At 37.7% G+C, this 27,813-nt stretch overlaps 1 protein-coding gene across 7 annotated transcripts in view; it reads left to right on the top strand.

The window, feature by feature from the left end:
* Positions 1-27,813, top strand: part of ppp1r13ba (protein phosphatase 1, regulatory subunit 13Ba) — a 109,705-nt gene that overhangs the window by 57,208 nt on the left and 24,684 nt on the right. For 5 of the 7 annotated variants that reach the window (XM_049463738.1, XM_049463736.1, XM_049463740.1 and 2 more), the window contains 6 exons: positions 5,600-5,701; positions 19,414-19,434; positions 19,601-19,769; positions 22,826-23,022; positions 24,614-24,754; positions 25,930-26,116. In XM_049463738.1, the coding sequence (XP_049319695.1) occupies positions 5,600-5,701; positions 19,414-19,434; positions 19,601-19,769; positions 22,826-23,022; positions 24,614-24,754; positions 25,930-26,116 (817 nt within the window). The remainder of the gene's footprint in view (positions 1-5,599; positions 5,702-19,413; positions 19,435-19,600; positions 19,770-22,825; positions 23,023-24,613; positions 24,755-25,929; positions 26,117-27,813) is intronic. The other 2 variants (XM_049463737.1, XM_049463741.1) reach the window with 1 other exon arrangement.

Here is a 27,813-nt window from a genome sequence, read left to right as displayed (position 1 = left end):
TGGATCTTCTATATGTTTTTTGGACATTTTAAGCTATCTGATTATAACTGAATGTAATAAATGTAATCTCTATAGCTGAACACTAATCTGCGTGAGTCTGTGTGGTTCTCACGTTAGCGTGAGCGTGAGAATCAGAATGATAATATCTTCATAAATATGAATAAATGAGAGGAATGTGACGCAGCGGCGCTTTAAAGGAAACTGAAGCCCGGGGCAGAGGATGAGCGAGCGGACTACATCATTACATCATTACAGCATTACTCACTCTTACACAGAGAGAGGGGGGGGCACATTATGCGCTTCAGTAGCACTTAGCTCTTATCTCCACACACTTTCATTTCTGCTGCAGATCTGCCTGTTCAACACCAGCTCAGCCCTCATTAACTCATCACTGCCTGCGCCGAGCAGGAACACCATTATTAACACTCATTAATACAATAACTGCTGTTTTTTACAATGGACTGATCATTTTCCACAGCATCTTTATATTTATTTATACACCATAATACATTACACACCTTATAACCACTTATTACACTCTGATTTTTAATAATATTTCAGATAATTCCCCAGCAAATCTTGCTCATATAATTTAATTTCATCATATTGATCAAAAACATGGCTAATAATTAATTAAATTGATTAGAAATTGTTTGACATCCGATACGAACTAGTTAGTAACTTCTATAAGTTATGCAGTATCCACTATGATTTACTTGGTATCCACACAAATTTAGTCAATAACTACTATGACTTTTTATTTTTTTTTTACTATTAATTGTTTGGTATCCAATATAATTTGGTTAGTAACTTCTATGAGCTATTCTGTATCCACTATGAATTATGTGGTATCCACAATTTGTCAGTAATATTGATTATTCAGTATGCACTATGAATTCCAGTATTTGGTATTCACTATGGATTTTTCAGTAACTATAATAAACAAATCAGTTACCAGTATTTAAAAGTTATTTTGTATCCAGTAGAAATTGGCCAGTAATGTCTATGAGCAATTTAGTATCCACTATAAATTGTTTGGTATCCACTATGAATTATTTGGTATGCAGTATTATTTATTCGTTATGCACTAGGAATTCCACAATTTGGTATTCACTATGAATTTTCACAATTATAAACAATTAAGTTTACAGTAATTATAAGTTTTGGTATTTGGTATCCAGTATGAATTGATCAGTAACCACTTTGCGTAAGTCAGTATCTACTTAAATTTTTGGTATCTGCTTTGAATTATTCTTAGGGCCCTATTTTTAGTAATCTATAGGCGAGCCATCAACTATGGAGCTTGATTTAGGGTGTGTCAGTGTGTCTTTGCTATCGTAATGACAGGAAAAGTACACCTTGCATAGCTCGAAATGTGCAAAAGGCATGTACTAATTATCCTAATTAAACTTGGGTGTGTTTAATTTTGGGCATAACGTGAAATAAACCAATCAGAGTGTCTCTTGCTCATCATTCTCTTTAAGAGTCGGGTGAGCTCTGACTTTGGTGGATTGCTATTTTAACGGTGCAGCTACCTGGACGTGTCCAACAAACTCTTCTCAGTTGTTTATTTTATGTTTTATGGTTTATTATTAATATAAAATTTGGGTTTGTGCTGCGTGTGCACGTGTATGTAACAACTGGAGGTTGTTAACAACTGACTGCCAAGATAGCGATGAACGTCTGACTGTTGGCCTCTGTCTAGGTTGTATTTAGTCAGTGGAGCTCCTGTGTTTTCTGTTACCAAGATAAACAAGCAAAACTCCAGAAATGTACCTGAACACACCTCATTTCCAGAACACCACGCCCATCAGTGTAGATATATTCAGAAGCTCTGCTACTGTTTAACCAGACAGGTTGACAGGGTGTTAGATAGCAATGAGCATCACAACGCACCTTGAGCAGGGTTTAAAATAGAGCACTATGGGTGTATAGACAGAGCTCTAATGAGTCAGACAAAAGACTAATGGCAGTAATAGTGAGTGGGAGGAGTCAGGGGGGGGATATCAGTTCTGATTGGTAGACACGCCCCCCCAGTGATGGACAGTGATGTTATTAATCCTGCTGTCGGTGAGGCTGTGGGAGGTTGTGGGATTTGACGGGTCGGCCGGCCCCCACGGGCAGACAGGAAACAGCCCATTCGCTCCGGAGTGAAAATATTTCCCATCAGCCCCGGCGCTGTCGAGGAAGAGCTGTGTTTCCTGGTGTCCACTTCAGATTTCCTAAAAGACCGAGACGTTTCCCAGACCAGTTCCCCTGAACCGGAAACCTGCTCTTTATACTGGTGTAGAGCTGATCAGCTGATCTACTGATTACATAACTGTACTGTACTTTTCATAACCACAGCCTGATACTGCACCTCACTCACTCAGATCTGCACTCTTATACATTTATAGCTAATAATCAATACAACAATTCATACTGGATACTGATTACATAACCTCCCACTGTACTCTTCATTACCACAGCCTGATACCGCACCTCACTCACTCACTCAGATCTGCACTCTTATACATTTATAACTAATAATCAATACATCAATTCATACTGGAGACTGATTACATAACCTCCCACTGTACTGTTCATTACTACAGCCTGATACCGCACCTCACTCACTCAGATCTGCACTCTTATACATTTATAGCTAATAATCAATACATCAATTCATACTGGATACTGATTAATTCATAGTGGACACTAAATATTTATTGTGAATACCAAATAATTAGTAGTAGATACATATTATCATATTAAATACAGAGCAATTCATGGTGGTTACTGAATAATTCATAGTGGAGACTAATATTGATAGTAGATATTAGATATTAAATAATTATTGGTGTATAGTATGTCTCTAGCAGATACTGAATAATTCATAATGGTTAAATTATATAAGATAATTAATTCATAAAGGATTTTAAACAATTCATACCATATACTAAATAATCATTAATGTGTAGTGTGTTATAAATCATTCCTAGTATATAAAAACAATTCATAGTGGTTACCAAATCATTCATATTTGTATATTGAATCAAACTGGTTACTAAATGGGCTCATAGTGAACACTAAAATGAATCATTGTGGATACTAAATAGACTCATAGTGGATACTAAATTGAATCATTGTGGATACTAAATTGAATCATTGTGGATACTAGATTGAATCATAATGGATACTTAATAGACTCATAGTGGATACTAAATTGAATCATTGTGGATACTAGATTGAATCATAGTGGATACTTAATAGACTCATAGTGGATACTAAATTAAATCATTGTGGATACTGAACTGACTCAAAGTGAATACTAAATTGAATCATAGTGGATACTAAATTAAATCATAATGGATACTAAATGGACTCAGTGGATACTAAATTGAATCATAGTGGAAACGAATTTGAATCTTAATGGATACTAAATTGAGTCATAGTGGATACTAATTTGAATCATAGTGGATACTAAAATGAATCATTGTGGATGGTGAATTGAGTCATAGTGGATACTAAATTGAATCATAGTGGATACTTAATAGACTCATAGTGAATACTAAATTGAATCGTTGTGGTTACTAAATTAATTCATAGTGAATACTGAACTGACTCATAGTGAATACTAAATTGAATCATAGTGGATACTAAATTAAATCATAATGGATACTAAATGGACTCGGTGGATACTAGATTGAATCATAGTAGAAACTAAATTGAATCATAGTGGATACTAAATAGACTCATAGTGGATACTGAATTGAATCATAGTGGATACTAAATGGACTCATAGTGGATACTGAATCATTTGTAGTGGACAGTAAATTGAATCATAGTGGATATTAAATGGACTCATAGTGGATATGTAATAACTCAATATAGATACTGAATAATTCATGGTGGATGTTTAGGAAATCATTTGAAGTGTTTCCGACATATCCTCAGGTCAGCATGACTGTCAGAAGATGATTCAGGATACTAATTTTACTCTTGTGAATGATTTAACGCGTGTGTGTGTGTGCGTGCATGCGCACGTGTGTGTGTATGTGTGTGTGAATGTGCACAATAGCAGGAAGTGGCATGATCGCTGCCTTCCTGTTTCTGCTCTCCAGGCATTTCCTCTTCCTCAGCCCTGCAGCTCTCAACACATCCACACAATACCGTACTGCAGTCACAGCTATCATAATTACTCAATTACATAATTATATAAATTACTCAATTAATCAATTCCATAGTTACTTAATTCATCAAATTTACAATTACTTAATTACATAATTATAAAAATTATTCAATGAACCAATTCCATAGTTACTTAATTCATCAATTCCACAATTACTCAATTCATCAATTATCTGATTACACAATTACACAATCACTCAATCAATTACACAGTATTATATAATTTTTATTATATAATTACTCAAATAATCAATTCCACAATTACTCAGTTCATCCAGTTTGCAGTTACTCAATTACCTAATTACTTAATTACATAATTATATAGTTACTCTCTTCATTAAATCCACAATTACTGAATCTATCAAATTTACAACAACTCAATTCATCAATTATATTTATACTCAGTTACACAATCACTCAATCAATTACACAGTAACTCAGTTATATGACTGCTCAATCAATTGTAGATATTTATTTAATAACACAATTACTCATTAATATAATTACTTAATTACACAGTTACTAAATTAGTCAATTTCTCAATGTAAAAAAATAAAATTAAAATGAAGTAATTAGTTGTTTTACTGGCATCATACTTATGCTAACAGTTAATGCTAACAGACAGTTTGACTATAGATTCCATTTTGCAATATAATTATCTTTGGTAGGTGAATCTTAGCTAACAAGTTTTGGTTAGTAGAACATTTTCTGAACGTTAAAGTTAACATTTTTAGAACTTTCATTATGTTACATTTTCTGGTAACGTCAGTTTTTGGAAATGTTATTTTTTTACGTTTCCATGTTAATAATCGCCTAGCTGGGAACATTGTGTGAGAAACATTCCAATAACGTTGTGATAAACTATTATTACTATATTAGACGTTTCCAGAATGTTGAAGGAACATTATTTCTGTAGTTTAACAGGCTAACCTTCGGTAAACTTTTTCAAAACGTTGCTAAATGTTATAATAGCATTCTGTTTTAACTGGAATTGTGTTTTTTATCTGTGGATCTCCACACGGCTGCGTGTGCAGTTAATGTTCAGCAGTATTAATGGAAGATTACTCTGTTAGTAGTGTAATTTAGTAGCGGTGTGGATAATTAGTGATGATTACAGAGCTACAGCGCTGTTTATTGGTGCAGTATTGATTGGTTGAGTCGTGGCACCGAACACCATCCACTTACTCCACATCTCATTAGAAAGAGTCAGAAGACAAAGCGTTTGATTGATTTTAACTCTGTACTGAAGTGGTTTTAGTGGGGGGGGGGGGGTGGGTTAATGAGAAAAAAAAGCTATATTTATCTATAAAGCACATTTCCAGACGTCCTACTTGCCATGGAAACTCACAAATAATTAAGGGTGTTGTAAAACTTTTGACTGCTTGTGTAATTGTTAATTTTTGTGTTTTATAATGTGTGTGTTGTGCAGGTGGGGACTCCGCGGGTGGAGATGACTCTGTCGGAGCTTCAGGAGATGGCCATTCGGCAGCAGCAGCAGATAGAAGCTCAACAGCAGATGCTGGTCGCAAAGGTAAACCCCGCCTTTAACTGTTCATCTATACCATTAAACTAGACCTTCTAAAATTGTTTTTAAGTGTGTTTTTGAGAAATGGATGCATTTATACTGCTAAAAAGTGGCTTAAGTGTGTCTCAGACCATCTCCTGAAGTGATTCAAGAGATTGGATTTGTATCTGGTTTAAATGCATCTCAGACCACCACCATTAGGGTTTTGAGTGTTTGCATTTGTATTTGGTTTATTTGCGTCGTAAACCACCTCCTAGTGTTTTGAATGATTGAATTTGTATATATTTTTTAAGTGCGTCTCAGAGCATCTCCTGAAGTGATTTGAGTGACTAGATGTGTAAGAGTTACTGCTGTAAATGGTGTAAAGGCGTAAATACTGATACTCAGTGGTTTTGTACAGTAGTGCTGTGTTGTTTGTGCTGTGAATGTGTTGCTAAGCGGTTGGTCGATTTGCTTGTCAGCTGAACAGGACTGTTCAATCAGAGTCTGCAGTTTTAGACACCTGGTCTGGATGTAGAAGCTGCATTTCAGCACAGTGTTTCAGTAGAATTATTTTATTCTGTGTTGTTTTTCCACACTAATAAAGTACATTAAGTTTCCACATTTTTTACTCAGCAGGATTTCTTATTAAACTGTAAAAACCTTGCAAAAACTTTTACTTAAATAATACATTTTGTATTTACCTTAAATTCCAGTCAAATTTATGTAGATTTATTTATTCATATTTACACAATTATTTTCCAACCATTTTTAATCCCTTAGAATTAAACAAGCTGTTTCTATTACAGAGTCCTAAAGCAGTCTGGACTAAAACAGTAAATAAACTGTTTATTTGTGACTAAAATTATTGAGTTGGGAGGAGACTGTCTGATTGAGTTGGGACTAGACTGACAGGTTGAGTTAGAAATAGACTGACTAGCTTAGTTAGGAGTAGATTTAGTTTAAACTAGACAATGTGATTGAGTTGGGAATAGACTGACTGACTGAGTTGGGAATAGACTGACTGATTGAGTTGGGAATAGACTGACTGATTGAGTTGGGAGTAGACTGATTGAGTTGGGAATAGGCTGGCTGATTGAGTTGGGAATAGACTGACTCATTGAGTTGGGAATAGACTGGCTGATTGAGTTGGGAATAGACTGACTGATTGAGTTGGGAATAGACTGGCTGATTGAGTTGGGAATAGACTGACTGAATTAAGTTGGGAATAGACTGGCTGATTAAGTTTGGAATAGACTGACTGATTGATTGAGTTGGGAATATACTGAAAGATTGAGTTGGGAATAGACTGGCTGATTGAGTTGGGAATAGACTGACTGATTGATTGAGTTGGGAATATACTGAAAGATTGAGTTGGGAATAGACTGGCTGATTGAGTTGGGAATAAACTGACTGATTGAGTTGAGAATAGACTGACAGATTGAGTTGGAAATTGACTGACTGATTGAGGTGGGAATGGACTGACTGATTGAGTTGAGAATAGACTGACTGATTGAGTTGGAAATAGACTGACTGATTGATTTGGGAATAGACTGACTGATTGAGTTGCGAATAGACTGACTGATTGAGTTGGGAATATACTAACTATTTGAGTTGGGAATAGACTGACTAATCAAGTTGGAAATAGACTGACTGATTGAGTTGGGAATAGACTGACTGATTGAGTTGGAAATAGACTGACTGATTGAGTTGGGAATTGACTGACTGAGTTGGGAATATACTAACTATTTGAGTTGGGAATAGACTGACTAATCAAGTTGGAAATAGACTGACTGATTGAGTTGGGAATAGACTGACTAATCAAGTTGGAAATAGACTGACTGATTGAGTTGGGAATTGACTGACTGAGTTGGGAATATACTAACTATTTGAGTTGGGAATAGACTGACTGATTGAGTTGGGAATATACTAACTATTTGAGTTGGGAATATACTAACTATTTGATTTGGGAATAGACTGACTGAATGAGATGGAAATAGACTGACTGATTGAGTTGGGAATAGACTGGCTGATTGAGTTGGGAATTGACTGATTGATTTGGGAATAGACTGACTGATTGAGTTGGGAATAGACTGGCTGATTGAGTTGGGAATAGACTGAAAGATTGAGTTGGGAATAGACTGACTGATTGAGTTGGGAATAGACTGACGGAATGATTTGGTAATAGACTGACTGATTGAGTTGGGAATAGACTGGCTGATTGAGTTGGGAATAGACTGAAAGATTGAGTTGGGAATAGACTGACTGATTGAGTTGGGAATAGACTGACGGAATGATTTGGTAATAGACTGACTGATTGAGTTGGGAATAAACTGACTGATTGAGTTGAGAATAGACCGACTGATTGAGTTGAGAATAGACTGACTGATTGAGTTGGAAATAGACTGACTGATTGATTTGGGAATTGACTGATTGATTTGGGAATAGACTGACTGATTGAGTTGGGAATAGACTGGGTGATTGAGTTGGGAATAGACTGAAAGATTGAGTTGGGAATAGACTGACTGATTGAGTTGGGAATAGACTGACGGAATGATTTGGTAATAGACTGACTGATTGAGTTGGGAATAGACTGGCTAATTGAGTTGGGAATAGACTGAAAGATTGAGTTGGGAATAGACTGACTGATTGAGTTGGGAATAGACTGACGGAATGATTTGGTAATAGACTGACTGATTGAGTTGGGAATAAACTGACTGATTGAGTTGAGAATAGACCGACTGATTGAGTTGAGAATAGACTGACTGATTGAGTTGGAAATAGACTGACTGATTGATTTGGGAATTGACTGATTGATTTGGGAATAGACTGACTGATTGAGTTGGGAATAGACTGGGTGATTGAGTTGGGAATAGACTGAAAGATTGAGTTGGGAATAGACTGACTGATTGAGTTGGGAATAAACTGACTGATTGAGTTGAGAATAGACCGACTGATTGAGTTGAGAATAGACTGACTGATTGAGTTGGAAATAGACTGACTTATTGATTTGGGAATAGACTGACTGATTGAGTTGCGAATAGACTGACTGATTGAGTTGGCAATATACTAACTATTTGAGTTGGGAATAGACTGACTAATCAAGTTGGAAATAGACTGACTGATTGAGTTGGAAATAGACCGACTGATTGAGTTGGGAATTGACTGACTGAGTTGGGAATATACTAACTATTTGAGTTGGGAATAGACTGACTAATCAAGTTGGAAATAGACTGACTGATTGAGTTGGGAATTGACTGACTGAGTTGGGAATATACTAACTATTTGAGTTGGGAATAGACTGACTGATTGAGTTGGGAATATACTAACTATTTGAGTTGGGAATAGACTGACTGAATGAGTTGGAAATAGACTGACTGATTGAGTTGGGAATAGACTGACTGATTGAGTTGGGAATAGACTGGCTGATTGAGTTGGGAATAGACTGAAAGATTGAGTTGGGAATAGACTGGCTGATTGAGTTGAGAATAGACTGGCTGATTGAGTTGGGAATAGACTGAAAGATTGAGTTGGGAATAGACTGACTGATTGAGTTGGGAATAGACTGACGGAATGATTTGGTAATAGACTGACTGATTGAGTTGGGAATAGACTGGCTGATTGTGTAAGGGCTGGTGCCCGATCGAGGCATCCTCCGGGGCATAGGAGGGCGCGCCATTCATTTGGCTAATTACCAACACCTGCTAATAACACCTTAAAAGCCACGCCAACCGGCTACTCGGCGCTTGATCTTTGAAGCTCGTGAGAGCGAATCTAAGCCCGATTTTTCTCTGAGCTCCGGCTCTCATTTCCCTTCTTTCCTATCCACGGCAAGTGCCGTTATTTCCCTCTCGAGTTTGGTGTGGCTGTGTAGAGCAGTGTGCTCCACCGCTCTCCTCTTGTTCTCTGAGTCTTTGTTTGTGTGTGTGTGTGGTAGCCGCCGCGAGGCACGCGGTGTGCTCACCTTTTCTCTGCCCTCGCTGTTCCTCTCCTCTCTGGTGGAGCAGTGTTTAATCCATAAGCACCCCAGTTCACTTCTTTATTTAGTTTGGAAGCTCTTTTGTTTTTACCTCGCGCCATAAGAGGTAGCCGCACTTCCCGGCGGTCTTTGTTTACATTTTCTCCCCCTCGTGACTTTTGTTTTCCACCCGTTCTCACTCTTCGCCTGTTTTCGTTGCTCCGCCCCTTTCGGCGGAGGCTCTTTGAGGGCGATTAAAGCGGCCGCGTCCCAATCCGCTCGCTGGTGCAGCGGTTAGAGCATTGGGCTGCGGCTGCGACAGCCTGGGTTCGATCCCCGCGTGAAGCGGGGTTTAATAAGAAGAATTATATATATATATATATATATATATATATAGATATATATAATATTATTATATCATATTATTATTATATATCCTATTAATATATATTCTATATATATATATATATATATATATATATATATATATATATATATATAAATTAATTAATTATTATAATAATAGTAATTATTATTATTATTATTATTATTATTATTATTATTATTATTATTATTAATATTATTATTTTCCTTTTTCTTGGGTTTATCTGCTTTGAGATCCACTGCTCAGCACTTGGGTTCTAAAACCTTCTGGGCTGGAGAGCTACTGCTCCCAACCCATTACAGATTGAGCTGAGAATAGACTGACAGAATGATTTGGTAATAGACTGACTGATTGAGTTGGGAATAGACTGACTTATTGATTTGGGAATAGACTGACTGAATGAGTTGGGAATATACTGATGGAATGATTTGGGAATAGACTGACTAATCAAGTTGGAAATAGACTGACTGATTGAGTTGGGAATTGACTGACGGAATGATTTGGTAATAGACTGACTGATTGAGTTGGGAATATACTAACTATTTGAGTTGGGAATAGACTGACTGAATGAGATGGAAATAGACTGACTGATTGAGTTGGGAATAGACTGGCTGATTGAGTTGGGAAAAGACTGACTGATTGAGTTGGGAATATACTAACTATTTGAGTTGGGAATAGACTGACTGAATGAGATGGAAATAGACTGACTGATTGAGTTGGGAATAGACTGGCTGATTGAGTTGGGAATAGACTGAAAGATTGAGTTGGGAATAGACTGGCTGATTGAGTTGGGAATAGACTGGCTGATTGAGTTGGGAATAGACTGGCTGATTGAGTTGGGAATAGACTGATTGATTTGGGAATAGACTGACTGATTGAGTTGGGAATAGACTGGCTGATTGAGTTGGGAATAGACTGAAAGATTGAGTTGGGAATAGACTGACTGATTGAGTTGGGAATAGACTGACGGAATGATTTGGTAATAGACTGACTGATTGAGTTGGGAATAGACCGACTGATTGAGTTGAGAATAGACTGACTGATTGAGTTGGAAATAGACTGACTGATTGATTTGGGAATAGACTGACTGATTGAGTTGCGAATAGACTGACTGATTGAGTTGGGAATATACTAACTATTTGAGTTTGGAATAGACTGACTAATCAAGTTGGAAATAGACTGACTGATTGAGTTGGGAATAGACTGACTGATTGAGTTGGAAATAGACCGACTGATTGAGTTGGGAATTGACTGACGGAATGATTTGGTAATAGACTGACTGATTGAGTTGAGAATAGACCGACTGATTGAGTTGGGTATAGACTGGCTGATTGAGTTGGGTATAGACTGACTGATTGAGTTGGGTATAGACTGGCTGATTGAGTTGGGAATAGACTGACTGATTGAGTTGGGAATATACTAACTATTTGAGCTGGGAATAGACTGACTGAATGAGATGGAAATAGACTGACTGATTGAGTTGGGAATAGACTGGCTGATTGAGTTGGGAATAGACTGAAAGATTGAGTTGGGAATAGACTGGCTGATTGAGTTGGGAATAGACTGGCTGATTGAGTTGGGAATAGACTGATTGATTTGGGAATAGACTGACTGATTGAGTTGGGAATAGACTGGCTGATTGAGTTGGGAATAGACTGAAAGATTGAGTTGGGAATAGACTGACTGATTGAGTTGGGAATAGACTGACGGAATGATTTGGTAATAGACTGACTGATTGAGTTGGGAATAGACCGACTGATTGAGTTGAGAATAGACTGACTGATTGAGTTGGAAATAGACTGACTGATTGATTTGGGAATAGACTGACTGATTGAGTTGAGAATAGACTGACTGATTGAGTTGGAAATAGACCGACTGATTGAGTTGGGAATTGACTGACGGAATGATTTGGTAATAGACTGACTGATTGAGTTGAGAATAGACTGACTGATTGAGTTGGAAATAGACTGACTGATTGATTTGGGAATAGACTGACTGATTGAGTTGCGAATAGACTGACTGATTGAGTTGGGAATATACTAACTATTTGAGTTTGAAATAGACTGACTAATCAAGTTGGAAATAGACTGACTGATTGAGTTGGGAATAGACTGACTGATTGAGTTGGAAATAGACCGACTGATTGAGTTGGGAATTGACTGACTGAGTTGGGAATATACTAACTATTTGAGTTGGGAATAGACTGACTAATCAAGTTGGAAATAGACTGACTGATTGAGTTGGGAATTGACTGACTGAGTTGGGAATATACTAACTATTTGAGTTGGGAATAGACTGACTGATTGAGTTGGGAATATACTAACTATTTGAGTTGGGAATAGACTGACTGAATGAGTTGGAAATAGACTGACTGATTGAGTTGGGAATAGACTGACTGATTGAGTTGGGAATAGACTGGCTGATTGAGTTGGGAATAGACTGAAAGATTGAGTTGGGAATAGACTGGCTGATTGAGTTGGGAATAGACTGAAAGATTGAGTTGGGAATAGACTGGCTGATTGAGTTGGGAATAGACTGACTGATTGAGTTGGAAATAGACCGACTGATTGAGTTGGGAATTGACTGACTGAGTTGGGAATATACTAACTATTTGAGTTGGGAATAGACTGACTAATCAAGTTGGAAATAGACTGACTGATTGAGTTGGGAATTGACTGACTGAGTTGGGAATATACTAACTATTTGAGTTGGGAATAGACTGACTGATTGAGTTGGGAATATACTAACTATTTGAGTTGGGAATAGACTGACTGAATGAGTTGGAAATAGACTGACTGATTGAGTTGGGAATAGACTGACTGATTGAGTTGGGAATAGACTGGCTGATTGAGTTGGGAATAGACTGGCTGATTGAGTTGGGAATAGACTGGCTGATTGAGTTGAGAATAGACTGGCTGATTGAGTTGGGAATAGACTGGCTGATTGAGTTGGGAATAGACTGATTGTTTTGGGAATAGACTGACTGATTGAGTTGGGAATAGACTGAAAGATTGAGTTGGGAATAGACTGACAGATTGAGTTGGGAATAGACTGATTGATTTGGGAATAGACTGACTGATTGAGTTGGGAATAGACTGAAAGATTGAGTTGGGAATAGACTGAATGATTGAGTTGGGAATAGACTGACAGAATGATTTGGTAATAGACTGACTGATTGAGTTGGGAATAGACTGGCTGATTGTGTAAGGGCTGGTGCCCGATCGAGGCATCCTCCGGGGCATAGGAGGGAGCGCCAGACGCTGAGGATTAATTTGGCTAATTACCAACACCTGCTAATAACACCTTAAAAGCCACGCCAACCGGCTACTCGGCGGTTGATCTTTGAAGCTCGTGAGAGCGAATCTAAGCCCGATTTTTCTCTGAGCTCCGGCTCTCATTTCCCTTCTTTCCTATCCACGGCATATTATTATATCATATTATTATTATTATATATCCTATTAATATATATTATATTAATATATATATATATATATATATATATATATATATATATATATATATATATATATATATATATTAATTATTATAATAATAGTAATTATTATTATTGTTATTTTCATTTTTCTTGGGTTTATCTGCTTTGAGATCCACTGCTCAGCACTTGGGTTCTAAAACCTTCTGGGCTGGAGAGCTACTGCTCCCAACCCATTACAGATTGAGCTGAGAATAGACTGACAGAATGATTTGGTAATAGACTGACTGATTGAGTTGGGAATAGACTGACTGATTGAGTTGGGAATATACTCATGGAATGATTTGGGAATAGACTGACTGATTGAGTTGGGAATAGACTGACTGATTGAGTTGGGTATAGACTGGCTGATTGAGTTGGGTATAGACTGACTGATTGAGTTGGGTATAGACTGACTGATTGAGTTGGGAATAGACTGATTGAGTTAGAGGCCGTGTTGATCTCAGACAGACATGCACACATGGTCATGTGATCTCGTGGTGAAACCCAGTCTCAGCTGTCTGCAGTCTGATTGACGGAGCTGGCGTCGCTCCAGTTAGTCGTGTTGGGAGTTGTTGAGGGGATTCTGTAAGACAAGGAGATAAAATTTGATTCTGTAGCACTTTCACACACAGCAGTGATTCAAAGAGCTTTCCACATGCAGAAATATAACAAAACAAACAAAACCATTGAAATAACTCTTAATTAGTTATAGATGGCAATATAGACTGAAAAAAAAATAAACAAATATTAAATAAGAAATATCAGAGAATTTCAAATGTATAATAGCCAGGATTGCTCAATTAAAATAACATAGGCATTCATTAAAATACTAAATAATATAGAAATAAATGTATTATATAAATGATGACATGAAAAAATATTTTTATTTTATTTTATTTATTTATTATAATTTATTTATTATGTATTTTGTTAGTCCTCTTCCTCCATCTAGCCCAACTCAATCAGTCAGTCTAGACCATAGACTGCTTATAGCTGGACAGAGCATCGTCTCTCAAAAGTGAAGTCACCACAGGTCGGGCGCCCCCTGCTGTTCGGTTGCAGAAAGCTGTGTAACCCCACCCATCCCCATAGGTTTCAATGGTAAAACAGAAAACTTTCAATCACGTTTTTTTCTAATATACTGTAATTCTACCTCCATTATTTAAATGCAGCAGCTAGTGTAACCTCTGCTTATATTGTTACATTTTTATATCCCCACAGAATTCATATTTAAAGTGTTATTCAGCTCTATATTTAAAAAGGTGTGGTTATTGGTGTGTAAAAGGGCGGGGTTACACCTATAGCCAGGGCGGGACCAATGAATGTATGGGCGGGACCACAAACTGTGTGAGCTCTGTGGAGGCAGCTCTCAGGGGCGGGGTTATTTAAATGAGTAGGCGGTCTCTCCACAGTCTTTCTCCCTCCTCTGGTCTCTACTGCGCTCTACAGACTCGGGTTTCAGGATCGCCAACATGGCGGAAGATTTTAGCTTCATTTTCATTAAATGAATGTGATCGACACAGCGTCCATCTTTTTTACAGTCTCTGGTCTAGCCCAACTTATTCAGTCAATTCAGCTGTAGTGATAGGCGTGTTACTAATAATAATAAACTCTATTTATACAGCATCCTTTATACATACAAATGCAGCGCAAAGTGCTTTACATAGGGAGAAAGAGAGTAAGAAATAGCTCACAAGCAAGACATTTAAAAAAGTCAAAAGGCTAAAATTTCTTTGATATAGTCGTGTTTTTAGTACATTTATAGATATTCTCGTTGCTGCATTTTGCACCAGTTGGAGTTTATTTATTGTAGGTTTAGGAAGTGCTGTTAGAAGTGCATTGCAGTCGTCGATGTTAGAAAAAACAAATGCATGTATCCGTTTTTTGACATCATCTAACTCAAGAAGAGATCTTACTCGTGCAATATTTCTTAGGTGACTAATTTTTTCTTTTTTCTAGTGCCAGTTACAAGTATTTATGTTTTATCTTTGTTTAGTTTAAAAAATGTAGCATTTATCCTATTTTTGATGTTGTGCACACAGTTGGTTAGCTTATTTATAGCATTAGCATCACCTGGTGTAACAGATATGCACAGCGTGATGGAGGAGTCCTAATGAATGGAGATTAGATAATTGGCCGTACAGATTTGTGAGGTAATGGTGAGCAGGATGGTGATCAGGGGGATGTTGGTGATGTATTGTGAGCTGGTTGTGGCGTCACGGCTGGTCCGGTTCTGTGGTCAGTGTGGACTTCGGGTCAGTGCGTGACGTAGAGCTGCTCCAAACTTCAAACAACAACAGGACGTGTCTCCATGGACACAGGACATGAGATCAGCACCGAGCTGCAGCTGCCAGGAAGAGGGAGTGTGTGTGTGTGTGTGTGTGTGTGTGTGTGAATGAGTTTAGAAGGGGGAGAAAGTCACAGGAACGTTAACTCTTTAACACAGCCGCTGACACCTCCTTATTGTCTATTAGTGAAAGGACTGAGAACTGTGGGAACAAGATGAAGATTGACCAATTTAATATATAAAAAAAGGATTAAAAACATCTTGTTGGAGCATTTTGGATTATTGATCAAAAGGTAAGAATACAACAGTTTCTGTGCTTGTTTGCACATATGTGTATAATAGATATGGGATGAAATATGTGGAATTTCTTGATGAATGAATTATTGAATGTTAACAAGATTTCTTGGTAAATCTTTCTATGAATGTCAAGGCTATAAGACTCAATAGGTTTCTTACATCCTGTTTAAGGTGTGTTGTGATGCTCATTGCTATCTTAGACCCAGGTGCTCTTTTGCAAACTTCAAATGTGCAGCACGTTTGTTTGTTTTTTTACAACTGTGTCTTGCTCCGTGGTGTCCTTTCATGAACTCCATTCTTGTTTAATATTTTTTCTTATTGTAGATTTGTCAACAAAAATGTTAGCATGTTTCAGAGATTTCTGTATTCAGTCTTTAGCTGATTCATCCTCACTTCATTGATCATTCTGTGCTGTGCTCTTGCAGTCATCTTTACAGGACTTTACCACGCCTAGGGAGAGTAGCAACAGTGCTGAACTTTCTCCATTTGTAGAGCGTCTGTCTTACCGTGGACACATGAACATCAAAGCTTTTAGAGATACTTTTGTAACCCTTTCCAGCTTCTTGATCGTAGGTCTTCTGAGAGATCTTTTGTGTGAGATTCACATCAAGAAATGCTTAAGAACAGGAAAGGGCAGCTTTAACATCCCAATACATCCAATCTCATCACATCCTGCCTCCAATTAGCTCATAGAAAAGTCATTAGCCTTGGGGTTCACATATTTTTTCTTGTAACTATATCTACACTGATGGGCGTGGTGGTCTGGAAATGAGGTGTGTTCAGGTACATTTCTGGAGTATTTGCTATATATTAGCAACAGAAAATACATTGGCTCCACTGACTGAGTACAATCTAGTCAGACATCAGGTTGAAAAATAAGACGTTTATTGCTATCTTGGCAGTGAATTGTCAACAAACACATGCTATATCCCAGCTGTAGCAGCTATGCAAACTTTTACCTCAACAATTAATAGAATGAATGAGCGTGAACGAGCAGGTCAGGTTTCCTCTGCTGAGAAGCATTTGTTGGACACGTCCAGATACCTGCGTCTTTAAAAAAGCAATCCGCCAAAGTCAGAGCTCACCTGGCTCTTAAAGGGAATGATGAGCAAGGGACACTCTGATTGGTTTATTTCACATTCCGCCCAAAATTAACCACATCCATGATTAAATAAGAGAATAAGTACATGCTTTTTGCACGTTTTGAACTGCACGAGGTGTACTTTTCCTGTCATTACGATAGCAAAGACACACTGACGCCCTAAATGAAGCTGCAAATCAAGCCCGGTGCAGGGTTCATGATGAAGTGAAGAGCAGATGAATCAGGGTGTTTGGTGTGTTGATGGTCAGTAGAGTAGAGGTCAGAGCTCTGCTGTAAACACTGCAGGTTTTCTCTGATTGTTTGTGTAGTGCTGGATTGTGTGGAGTCATCACTCTGTGTTTGTTAGTCTGGGCTTTGTGTTTGTTCATTCTAGAGAAAACCTGACAGTGCTGGTCAGCACATACACACTCTGTACCTCTCTCTCTTTCTCTCTCTCCATTGTTTATAAATTCACTATTTTAGCTTATTATTGTTTTTATTTCTTAATTATAAAACTAGTAATTCCAGTGTACTTAGATAATATTGTGTCCCATGACGTTTGCCATGTCTTATGGAAGATAAAGAATGCTGCACTAATCTATTGGATATATGGGCAGGGTCTCCTGCCCTTACTTCAACTCCCATAATACACCTGCACCCACTATTATCAGCCCTCACTTCAACTCCCATAATACACCTGCACCCACTATTATCAGCCCTCACTACAACTCCCATAATTCACCTGCACCCACTATTATCAGCCCTCACTACAACTCCCATAATTCACCTGCACCCACTATTATCAGCCCTCACTACAACTCCCATAATTCACCTGCACCTACTATTATCAGCCCTCACTACAACTCCCATAATTCACCTGCACCTACTATTATCAGCCCTCACTTCAACTCCCATAATTCACCTGCACCCACTATTATCAGCCCTCACTTCAACTCCCATAATACACCTGCACCCACTATTATCAGCCCTCACTACAACTCCCATAATTCACCTGCACCCACTATTATCAGCCCTCACTTCAACTCCCATAATTCACCTGCACCCACTATTATCAGACCCTCACTACAACTCCCAAAATTCACCTGCACTTACTATTATCAGCCCTCACTTCAACTCCCATAATTCACCTGCACCCACTATTATCAGACCCTCACTACAACTCCCAAAATTCACCTGCACCCACTATTATCAGCCCTCACTACAACTCCCACAATTCACCTGCACCCACTATTATCAGCCCTCACTACAACTCCCACAATTCCCATACCATACACCTCACAGCTTATACAGGTATATATGGCGTCCCCTGAAGGAACACTTAATGGTCAGTTTACATTCTGACATACGGCATATGTCTGTGTAAATGAAAGACAGCAGGCAAATCTTTGAGATGTCTGTCAGTCTTTACTAATTATTTATAATTACAGGTATTTAAATCTCTCATTCCATAGTTTTTTCATTTATTTTAAAATGTCTAGTCGTGTCTCTTGTGTGAATGAATGCTCTGTGAGCCATTTTAGTGAAAAAGGTGCTCAGGTGTTTCTATTTAGCCCTATTTAGGTTTAGATCACTTAATTAGATGTCTCTTAAGAAAGACAGGTTTTGGCTCTTGCTCATGAATATTCATACATGCAAATATATCACCTCTGATTGGCTAACACCACTGCAGCAGATAACGCCTACCTGCTGCCTCCCCCACAGTCAATTTTACAGCTCTAAAACTCAAAGGAGAAAATGTTTTCAGAGATACAGCCTTAGTTCAATCATTAAAAGTCAAACGAGAACAGCGCCGCTTTGACCGGTGTTCTGTCGAGTTGTGCTGCCTTGTCAAACCGTGCTCCCATAGTGTATATTTAAGGTCTCGGTAAAACGCAGAATCCACCGGAGATCCGATTTAAACCTACAGTTACTCACACAAGATTGCTAACGTTAACTAGTAACTAGATAACTAGTAGACAGAAGCTGTAAGCTCCTCCTTGGACAGGCAGTGGCCATGAACTCACTGGTTGATGTCTACACCCTAACGTCTCTCTGATCAACTTGTATTTCTGAGGATTTTCTTTTTCTAGCTACTGCAGACAATGGAGGCTGAGAAACAGTCTCATCAGTTTCACTTTAACATTAGTTAAACACATTAATTTGTGCGTATTGAGCTGTGTGTTTTTAATTTCTAAATTCTGTCCATCTTTTTCCTCCTCTGTCTGTTTTTATTTTCCCGTTCTCCCTCTCTCACAGCTCTCCTCTGTCCGGTCCGAGGTGTGTCCAGTGTGTGTTTAGCCCACGCTCAGTGCATGTTCACACAGTTCTGAATGTTCCAGTTACTCCTTCCCAGCCTGAAATCACTCCGTTCCTCTCTCTCACACACCCCTCCACTTCCTCTGTCCCCTGTGTGTGTGTGTGTGTGTGTGTATGGTGTGTATAGGAGCAGCGGTTGAGGTATCTGAAGCAGCAGGACCCGCGGCAGGCCGGGTGCGAGCCGGAGAAGCTGCAGAAGCTGAGGGAGCAAGTGGAGAGTCAGGAGGCCAAGCTGAAGAAGATCCGCGCCATGAGGGGTCAGGTGGACTACAGCAAGATCATCAACAGCAGCCTGTGTACATAATACATTTACTTTTTATATTCTGACTTACAGAACACACCAGTTTAACACTGAATTTACACTGCTCTGTGTGGGCGTTACGAAGGCGTTCCCTGCGTCATCCAATTAAATAGTTGTACTAAATGGGAAATTGTTTCATGCATGCTTTATTTGCTTATTTCCTATGAATATAAATGTTTGGATAAGCTTCATAACACAGCATAAGCAGCATACAGGCTAACAAAACCAATTAAATTATATATAAATATTTTCAAAACCCACCAGAGACCCCAGCAATCTCTGCAGCCCTTCTCCACACTGTATTACTCTGATCAGAGTCCCTGTAAATCTTTAGGGATTGATCATAAAGGACAGAGAAGCCTGGACCATAATGATTAGCTTTACATATTAGATATTAGCATATTGAATGATACCATGATGCCAACAGCTTCATGCTTGTTTATCTGCTCCAGAGAGTCCTATTCTATTGGCAGTACTTCTCTTCTACAGTGAGTAGAGAAGCAAGTGTGTGTGTGTGCATTTACATGTCTGTGTCAGCAATGGGTGCAACTTAAAGTAGCTTAGGCCTGTCTCGATAACAATTTTTTGTCCCAGAAATTATTGCAATAAACGATATGTTGGCATTTTAAGACCATTAAATGGCACTGCATAAAATAATAGAGGGATTACACCCTTTTAAAGACAATAAACTTTCCATTCCTGTTCACGCACCCATTTTGTTTTAACCTGAAAAGTTCCCAGCTTGAACCAAAGTAGGTTATAGTCATAAATAACATATACATATATACACATTGCAAAGTGCGAAGGCAGGGGAACCGCAGTCCGGTCCACACCATGACGTGCAGCCCCGGTCTGTCCCAGCTGGCCCACATTGGACCAGCATAAACACTTTGCCTCAGCCTTTAATCTAAAGATACGCTGAATGTGAGAGGAAAGCTGAGGCAACACGAACCTAAGAAACACTAAAGTTATGTGACTAGAGCCACACTGGGCCATTCATATGTTTCTTTTAGTTTGTTTTGAGTGTGTTTTTTCCATTTTTCCTAATAAAGGTATGTTTTGAGTCTATTTACTCCCTGTTACACCATTACTTTCTTTTGTTATGCTTAGGTGAACTGATATAGACCGTTTCAATGAGGAAAACAATAACAAAGCTGCTGCGCGTGTCTGTTCCTTCGACGCTTCCGGTGGCGCTATTTTCAACTATACAGCTGTCAAAATAAGAGCGCATATTTCACAAATCTCCCGAAAACAGAGCAAACATATGGTCAGAAATTAGTAAAAAGTGATCAAACCTCTTTTCCTGATCCTTTTGATAAGGATTTAAGAGAGAAGATTTAAAACGCTTGACAGAGGTGATCTACCCAGATGTGATCAGTATCTTGTTGAAACGGAGGCAGTGAAAGCGCACCGCAGTTTGGACCCATATAATTACTTTCTCAGTGTAAAAGTTGGGAATATTTGTTCCTGTAGTAGAGAAGCATCACTATAGTGTATGGTGAGGTTGTAGCGAGTCAAACTCTATCCAGCACGTACTCTGCATGATTTATAGATCAGAAGGAGGGAGGAGTTGTGAGCGGACGCTGTAACTGCAGGCAGGTCAGCAGAGTGAAAAACCAAAGCAGGCGTGTTTACTATGGAGGACCAAAAATGACATAAGTATAAATAAATAAATAAATGTTGAAATAAATAAATGAATAAATAAATAAATGAATAAATAAATAAATGTTGACATAAATAAAGGCACATATAAATGAATAAATAAATATATAAATAAGAAATGTATTTATTTATTAATTTATTTATTTACCTATACAATTATTTGTGCATGTATTTATTTATTTAGTTATATATTGATTTATTAATTCATTTATATGTGCATTTATTTATATATTTATTAATTTCAACATTCATTAATTTATTTATTTATATATTTATACATTTTATATGTGTATTTATTTATACTTATGTCATTTTTGGTCCTCCATAGTTTACTTGTTTAAAGAACAATTTGAGCTGATTTTCAATGTTTGTGACTCTCAGATTAGGTGAAGTTTGCATTCATGATAAATTAAAAAGTTACGTACACTGTTTTGAACGCTGTTTACCGCTGAACGGAAGTGTCCTAGGAACAGCGACGTCACTTCCTACACTCATGAATATTCCTCTGAAACGGTCTATAGTCATGTTTGAATCTAATGATATAGAGATAGAGTTAGAGAATTGGTTCTTATTGGATCAGTGGAGAACAGAATTGTGTGATCAGATTATCAAACAGAATGCGGCTAATGATTCCTAACAGCCTAACTATAAGTTAAGAGCCAGAAGGTAACATAGACATGATCCCAGACTAAAAAGATCTGTGTGAAGCAGCCATATCTCTAAAGAACGTATTTAACATCTTGTGGATGTTGATTTATTAAGTATTAAAGCGTATTTGACTCTTGAAGCTTAAAGATCTGAAGGTTTTTTATAAAGCTGATAAAGGCCAGGGTGTAGCGACCTTAGCTATTTTGCTATTTTGCACTATTCCTCGTGCACGTGGTGGACACTCCCTGCCACTCAGCTGCAGCTGTGTGTTCTGCTGGCTCAGTGTGTGTGTGTGAGAGTGTGTGTTTGTGTGTGTGTTTCTGAAGCATCTGTTCTGGTCAGGGTGTGTCGGAGGCCTGTGATGGTTTTAGTTCTCCAGACTCCGGCTGGAATATGATCAAAATTCCAGCACCGTAAAGCTAACAGCAGCTAGCGCTCTGCTAGTGCTTGGTCACATGACTATGACTGTGACTATTTACTATGTGGACAGCCCCTGGGTGGGCAGCTGTCATTAAATTCATTTCACTGGGCACTAATCACACACTCCATCCCCTTTACACACACTCTACACACTCCAAACAGTCCACACACACCTCGCTGTGTGTCTCAGAAGGTCAGTTTTGAGGGAAAGCTCCTTAAAAACGCACTTTTTAATGCTACACATACTTGTAATGTTGTGTGAGAGTGTGTAACCGTACAGTGTGTGTGTGTGTGTGTGTGTGTGTGTGTGTGTGTGTGCAGCGACGGAGATAGAGCATGTGAGCAGTCTGTTCCAGGAGAAGCAGGCGGAGCTACAGCACGCGGTGCTGAAGGTGGATCAGCTCACGCAGCAGCTGGATGACCTTCGACACGGACGCATAAACAGCCTCCAGCCTGTGGGGGCGCCACTGAGTGGAACGGCGGCGCTGGAGCTTCGTAAACTTTATCAGGAGCTACAGGTACCATACACACACACATACACACACATAACTTCAGTTTCTGAATCAGTTTCTCTGATTTTGCTATTTATAGGTTTATGTTTGAGTAAAACGAACATTGTTGTTTTATTCTATAAACTACAGACAACATTTCTCCCAAATTACAAATAAAAATATTCTCATTTAGAGCATTTATTTACAGAAAATGAAAAATGACTGAAAAAAAAAAAGATGCAGAGCTTTCAGACCTCAAATAATGCAAAGAAAACAAACAAGTTCATATTCATAAGGTTTTAAGAGTTCAGAAATCAATATTTGGTGGAATAACCCTGGTTGGTTTTTAATCACAGTTTTAATTTCATGCATCTTGGCATCATGTTCTCCTCCACCAGTCCTGCACACTGCTTTTGGACAATTTATATATATTTATATATACAGCTCTAGAAAGTGATGAATTTCTTTTGATTTTACCAACCTGAAAAACTCTGTAATATAATCAAGAGGAAGATGGATGATCACAAACCATCAAACCACCAAACTGAACTGCTTGAATTTTTGCACCAGGAGTAAAGCAGCATAAAGTTATCCAAAAGCAGTGTGTAAGACTGGTGGAGGAGGAGAACATGATGCCAAGATGCATGAAAAAACTGATTAAAAACCAAACCAGGGTTATTCCACCAAATAAAAACTTGTTTTCTTTGCATTATTTGAGGTCTGAAAGCTCTGCATCTTTTTGTTATTTCAGCCATTTCTCATTTTCTGTAAATAAATGCTCTAAATGAGAATATTTTTTATTAATATTTGGAATTTGGGAGAAATGTTGTCTGTAGTTTATAGAATAAAACAACAATGTTCATTTTACTCAAACATAAACCTATAAATAGCAAAATCAGTTATAAATGTTATAAATGTGTGTGGATTCTATGAATAGGTATAGATGGGTATAGATGAATATGTAAGGATGGGTATTTTTTAGGTTAATCTGATACAGACAGAAGCCTTCATACATTATATTTTATATTAAATATTTCTCACAAATTTCTTGTTAAAACAAGTTTAGTTTAGTTTTGTCCTTGTCGTTTAGTAGTTTTGCTCTGCTGAGAGTTTGTTCTCTGTGAGATATTTATTAAAACACAGAGAGAAGTCTCAGACTATTTGTGTTCTTCAGTGATTATGAGCTCAGCTGGAAATCTGACTCAGATATCAGTCAACTTTAATATAAAACATAAACACTCTTTCATGATGAGAAGCTCAGCCGTTACCCGAGCCGGGGGGAGTTTATGACGCGGTAAATTCTGAGTGTACATGTGAGTGTATGTGCTTGGCAGAATCTTGTTTATGGAAAAGTTGTTTATGATTCAGTTTGAGCTCCCGGACGTTTCAGATTAAAGAGCACTGAGACGATGAGCTGCATTAATAAATACACTAACAGCCCAGAGCCGGTCTGTACACTCCCTCACTCTCAGAGCTGTGTGTGTGTGTGTGTACAGTGTGGACATGATAGAAAAAATACAAGGCTTGCTATAAGTAATAATAATATTAATAATAATAAGTAATAAGTTAGATAATTTAGTACCTAAATAAACCTGTATGTGTGTGTCCGTACTCTCAGATCCGGAATAAACTGAATCAGGAGCAGAACAGTAAACTGCAGCAGCACAAAGACATGCTGAATAAACGCAACCTGGAGGTCACCATGATGGACAAACGCATCGAGGACCTGAGAGAACGACTCTACAAGAAGAAAGCTGAGGTGTGTGGAAAGATGGATGGATGGTTGATTGGTTAATTGAATGAATGGTTAATGTTTGGTTGGATGGACGGATGGATGATTGGTTGTATGGTTGATTGGATGAATGGGTGGTTGGATGGATGGTTGGTTGCTTGAATGAGTGAATGGATTGATGTTTGGTCGGATGGTTAGATGGATGGATGGATGGATGGTTGGTTGGTTGGTTGGTTGGTTGGTTGGATGGATAGATGGATGCATGGTTAGATTGATGGGTGGATGGTTGGTAGGTTGATTGGTTAATTGAATGAATAATTGAATGAATGGTTGATGTTTGGTTGGATGGATGGTTGGTTGGTTGATAGGTTAATTGAATGAATGGACTGATGTTGGATGGATAAATGATTGCTTGCTTGGTTGGATGTGTGGATGAATGTGTGGATGGTTGGTTGATTGCATTATTGAATGAATGGATTTATGTTTGGATGGATGGATGGATGGGTGGATGGTTGGTTGGTTGATTGGTTAATTAAAAGAGTGGATTGATGTTTGGTTGGATGGGTGGATGGTTGATTGGTTAATTGAATGAATGGTTGATGTTTGGTTGGATGGGTGGATGGTTGATTGGTTAATTGAATGAATGGCTGATTTTTGGTTGTATGGATGGATGGTTGGTTGGTTTACTGGGTGATTGAATGAATAGATTGATGTTTAGTTGGATGGACGGATGGAAGGATGGATGGTTGTTTGGTTGGATTTGTGGATCGGTGGATGGATGAATGGATGGTTCTTTGGTTGCTTGAATGGTTGGTTAGTTTGATGGATGAATGGATGGATGGATGCATGGATGGATAGATGGATGGATGATAGATGGTTCTTTGATTGCTTGGCTGGCTGGCTGGTTGCTTGGCTGGTTTGTTGGTTGGTTGGTTTGTTGGCTGGTTGCTTGGCTGTTTTGTTGGTTGGCTGGCTGGTTGGCTGGTTGGTTGGTCTGTTTGTTGGATGGATGGATGGATGGATGGATAGGAGGATAAATGAAAACATGGATGAATAGATGGTTGGTTGGGTAGAATGATGAATTTATGAATGAGTGACATGAATGGATGATGATGTATGATTGATAAATGGATAGATGGATGAGTAAATAATCTCTGATTAACCTCCTCTTCTTTCTCCTCCTCTGTCTGTTTGTTCTGTAGTTGAGTCGGATGGGGGGTCCTCCCTCTCCTCAGCCCGGTTCTGTTAGCTCCGGTCGGGTCGCGGCCGTGTTCCCGTATATCCAGGTCCCGGCGGGGGGCAGGCAGGATGGGGGGTACACTTTACCCCCGGACCCCCTGAAACCACACACACTCCCAGCCCCCATCAACCACATCCGCTCCAAATCAGGTCAGTCCACTCCAACCGCCCTCAATCTGGAACTTCTGTACATCCAATCATCAATCACAGAATTCAGACCAGAATTCAGACTGAAATTTACATAGAAATTCTGATGTTGAAGAGTTTTAACACAATGCTGTCTTATTACACTCTTAAACTCTATGACTATTTGGAATTATTCATTAACTGCTATAAATCATTCAATTTCCACTATGAATTATTCAGTATCTTCCATGGATTATCCAATGTATAACATCAATCATCCACTATACATTTTAGAGGAGGTACAGTGTGCAACTGCAGCCCCTCGCAAGGGTTCAAATATTCTATTTATTTCCCATGATGCTTTTACTCATTTTACCTCTTTATTTTTTCCTGCACTCTTCACTGTAATGGATGAATTCTCTGACTGTTCTGATTAAACTGCTCTCTTTATTTTATGTTTCTACAATTTTCTCTTCCTATGATTAAATTACAGTAAAGACTTTTTATTGGCTGCAAAAGATGGCACCACTCAAAAAACTTTTCTGCTTTAAAATGCGCTTTCACTGGTTTCATGCTTCAATTTAGGGCTGGGCGATATTGCAAAAACATTGTCATAATGAATTTATCGTCGAAATAGTCTTCCTATCCTTATTAAGGCTTTGATAAAAAAAAAAAAGTATTTTAATATAAATAAATCTTTGAGATTATGTAAATATTTGAATGTGTTTTAACTAAATATTTAAATTTCAGGAGTTATAATATATTATGTATCATAAATTATTTGAGTAAAATTATATAAATGAAGTAATTGTAATGAGGTAATATTGTATGCAGAAATGAAGTAAAGTTTACTAAAAGAAAGGATTGATTCAGTAAAAATAAATGAAGTAAAGTTTACTAAAAGAAAGGATTGATTCAGTAAAAATAAATGAAGTAAAGTTTACTAAAAGAAAGGATTGATTCAGTAAAAATAAATGAAGTAAAGTTTACTAAAAGAAAGGATTGATTCAGTAAAAATAAATGAAGTAAAGTTTACTAAAAGAAAGGATTGATTCAGTAAAAATAAATGAAGTAAAGTTTACTAAAAGAAAGGATTGATTCAGTAAAAATAAATGAAGTAAAGTTTACTAAAAGAAAGGATTGATTCAGTAAAAATAAATGAAGTAAAGTTTACTAAAAGAAAGGATTGATTCAGTAAAAATAAATGAAGTAAAGTTTACTAAAAGAAAGGATTGATTCAGTAAAAATAAATGAAGTAAAGTTTACTAAAAGAAAGGATTGATTCAGTAAAAATAAATGAAGTAAAGTTTACTAAAAGAAAGGATTGACTGAAGTTCAGTTTTCTTATTTACTCAGTTTATTTATTTAAGTCTTGAAACCGAGTTGAAGTTACTTAAATGTATCTGAAATTAAATTTACTTAAAAAAAGCGAATGCAGAATGTTGCTAAACTTTTTTTAAGTAAATTTTACTCATCATTTTTTTCAGTGTAGATCAAGTGTGGAACAATTATGGCATTTTACAACATATACAGAACTTTATCATTAAAAAATCAAATATCATTAAATAACTCCATTACTTTGTACAATAATGCAATAGATTTAGCAATAGATTTTTTGTCTTTAAATGATTTATGTGAGGTTTCGATGTCAGCTTTTTTTATCATTATGTGATGGAAACAAAATCTTAGCGCTTTATCGCCCGGCCCTGCTTGTATTCATC

This window comes from Astyanax mexicanus, chromosome 14, assembly GCF_023375975.1.
Source record: "Astyanax mexicanus isolate ESR-SI-001 chromosome 14, AstMex3_surface, whole genome shotgun sequence".
NCBI classification, from domain to species: domain Eukaryota; kingdom Metazoa; phylum Chordata; class Actinopteri; order Characiformes; family Acestrorhamphidae; genus Astyanax; species Astyanax mexicanus.
The sequence above is the reverse complement of the archived record's forward strand: the minus strand, read 5'-3'. Positions and strand labels throughout refer to the sequence as shown.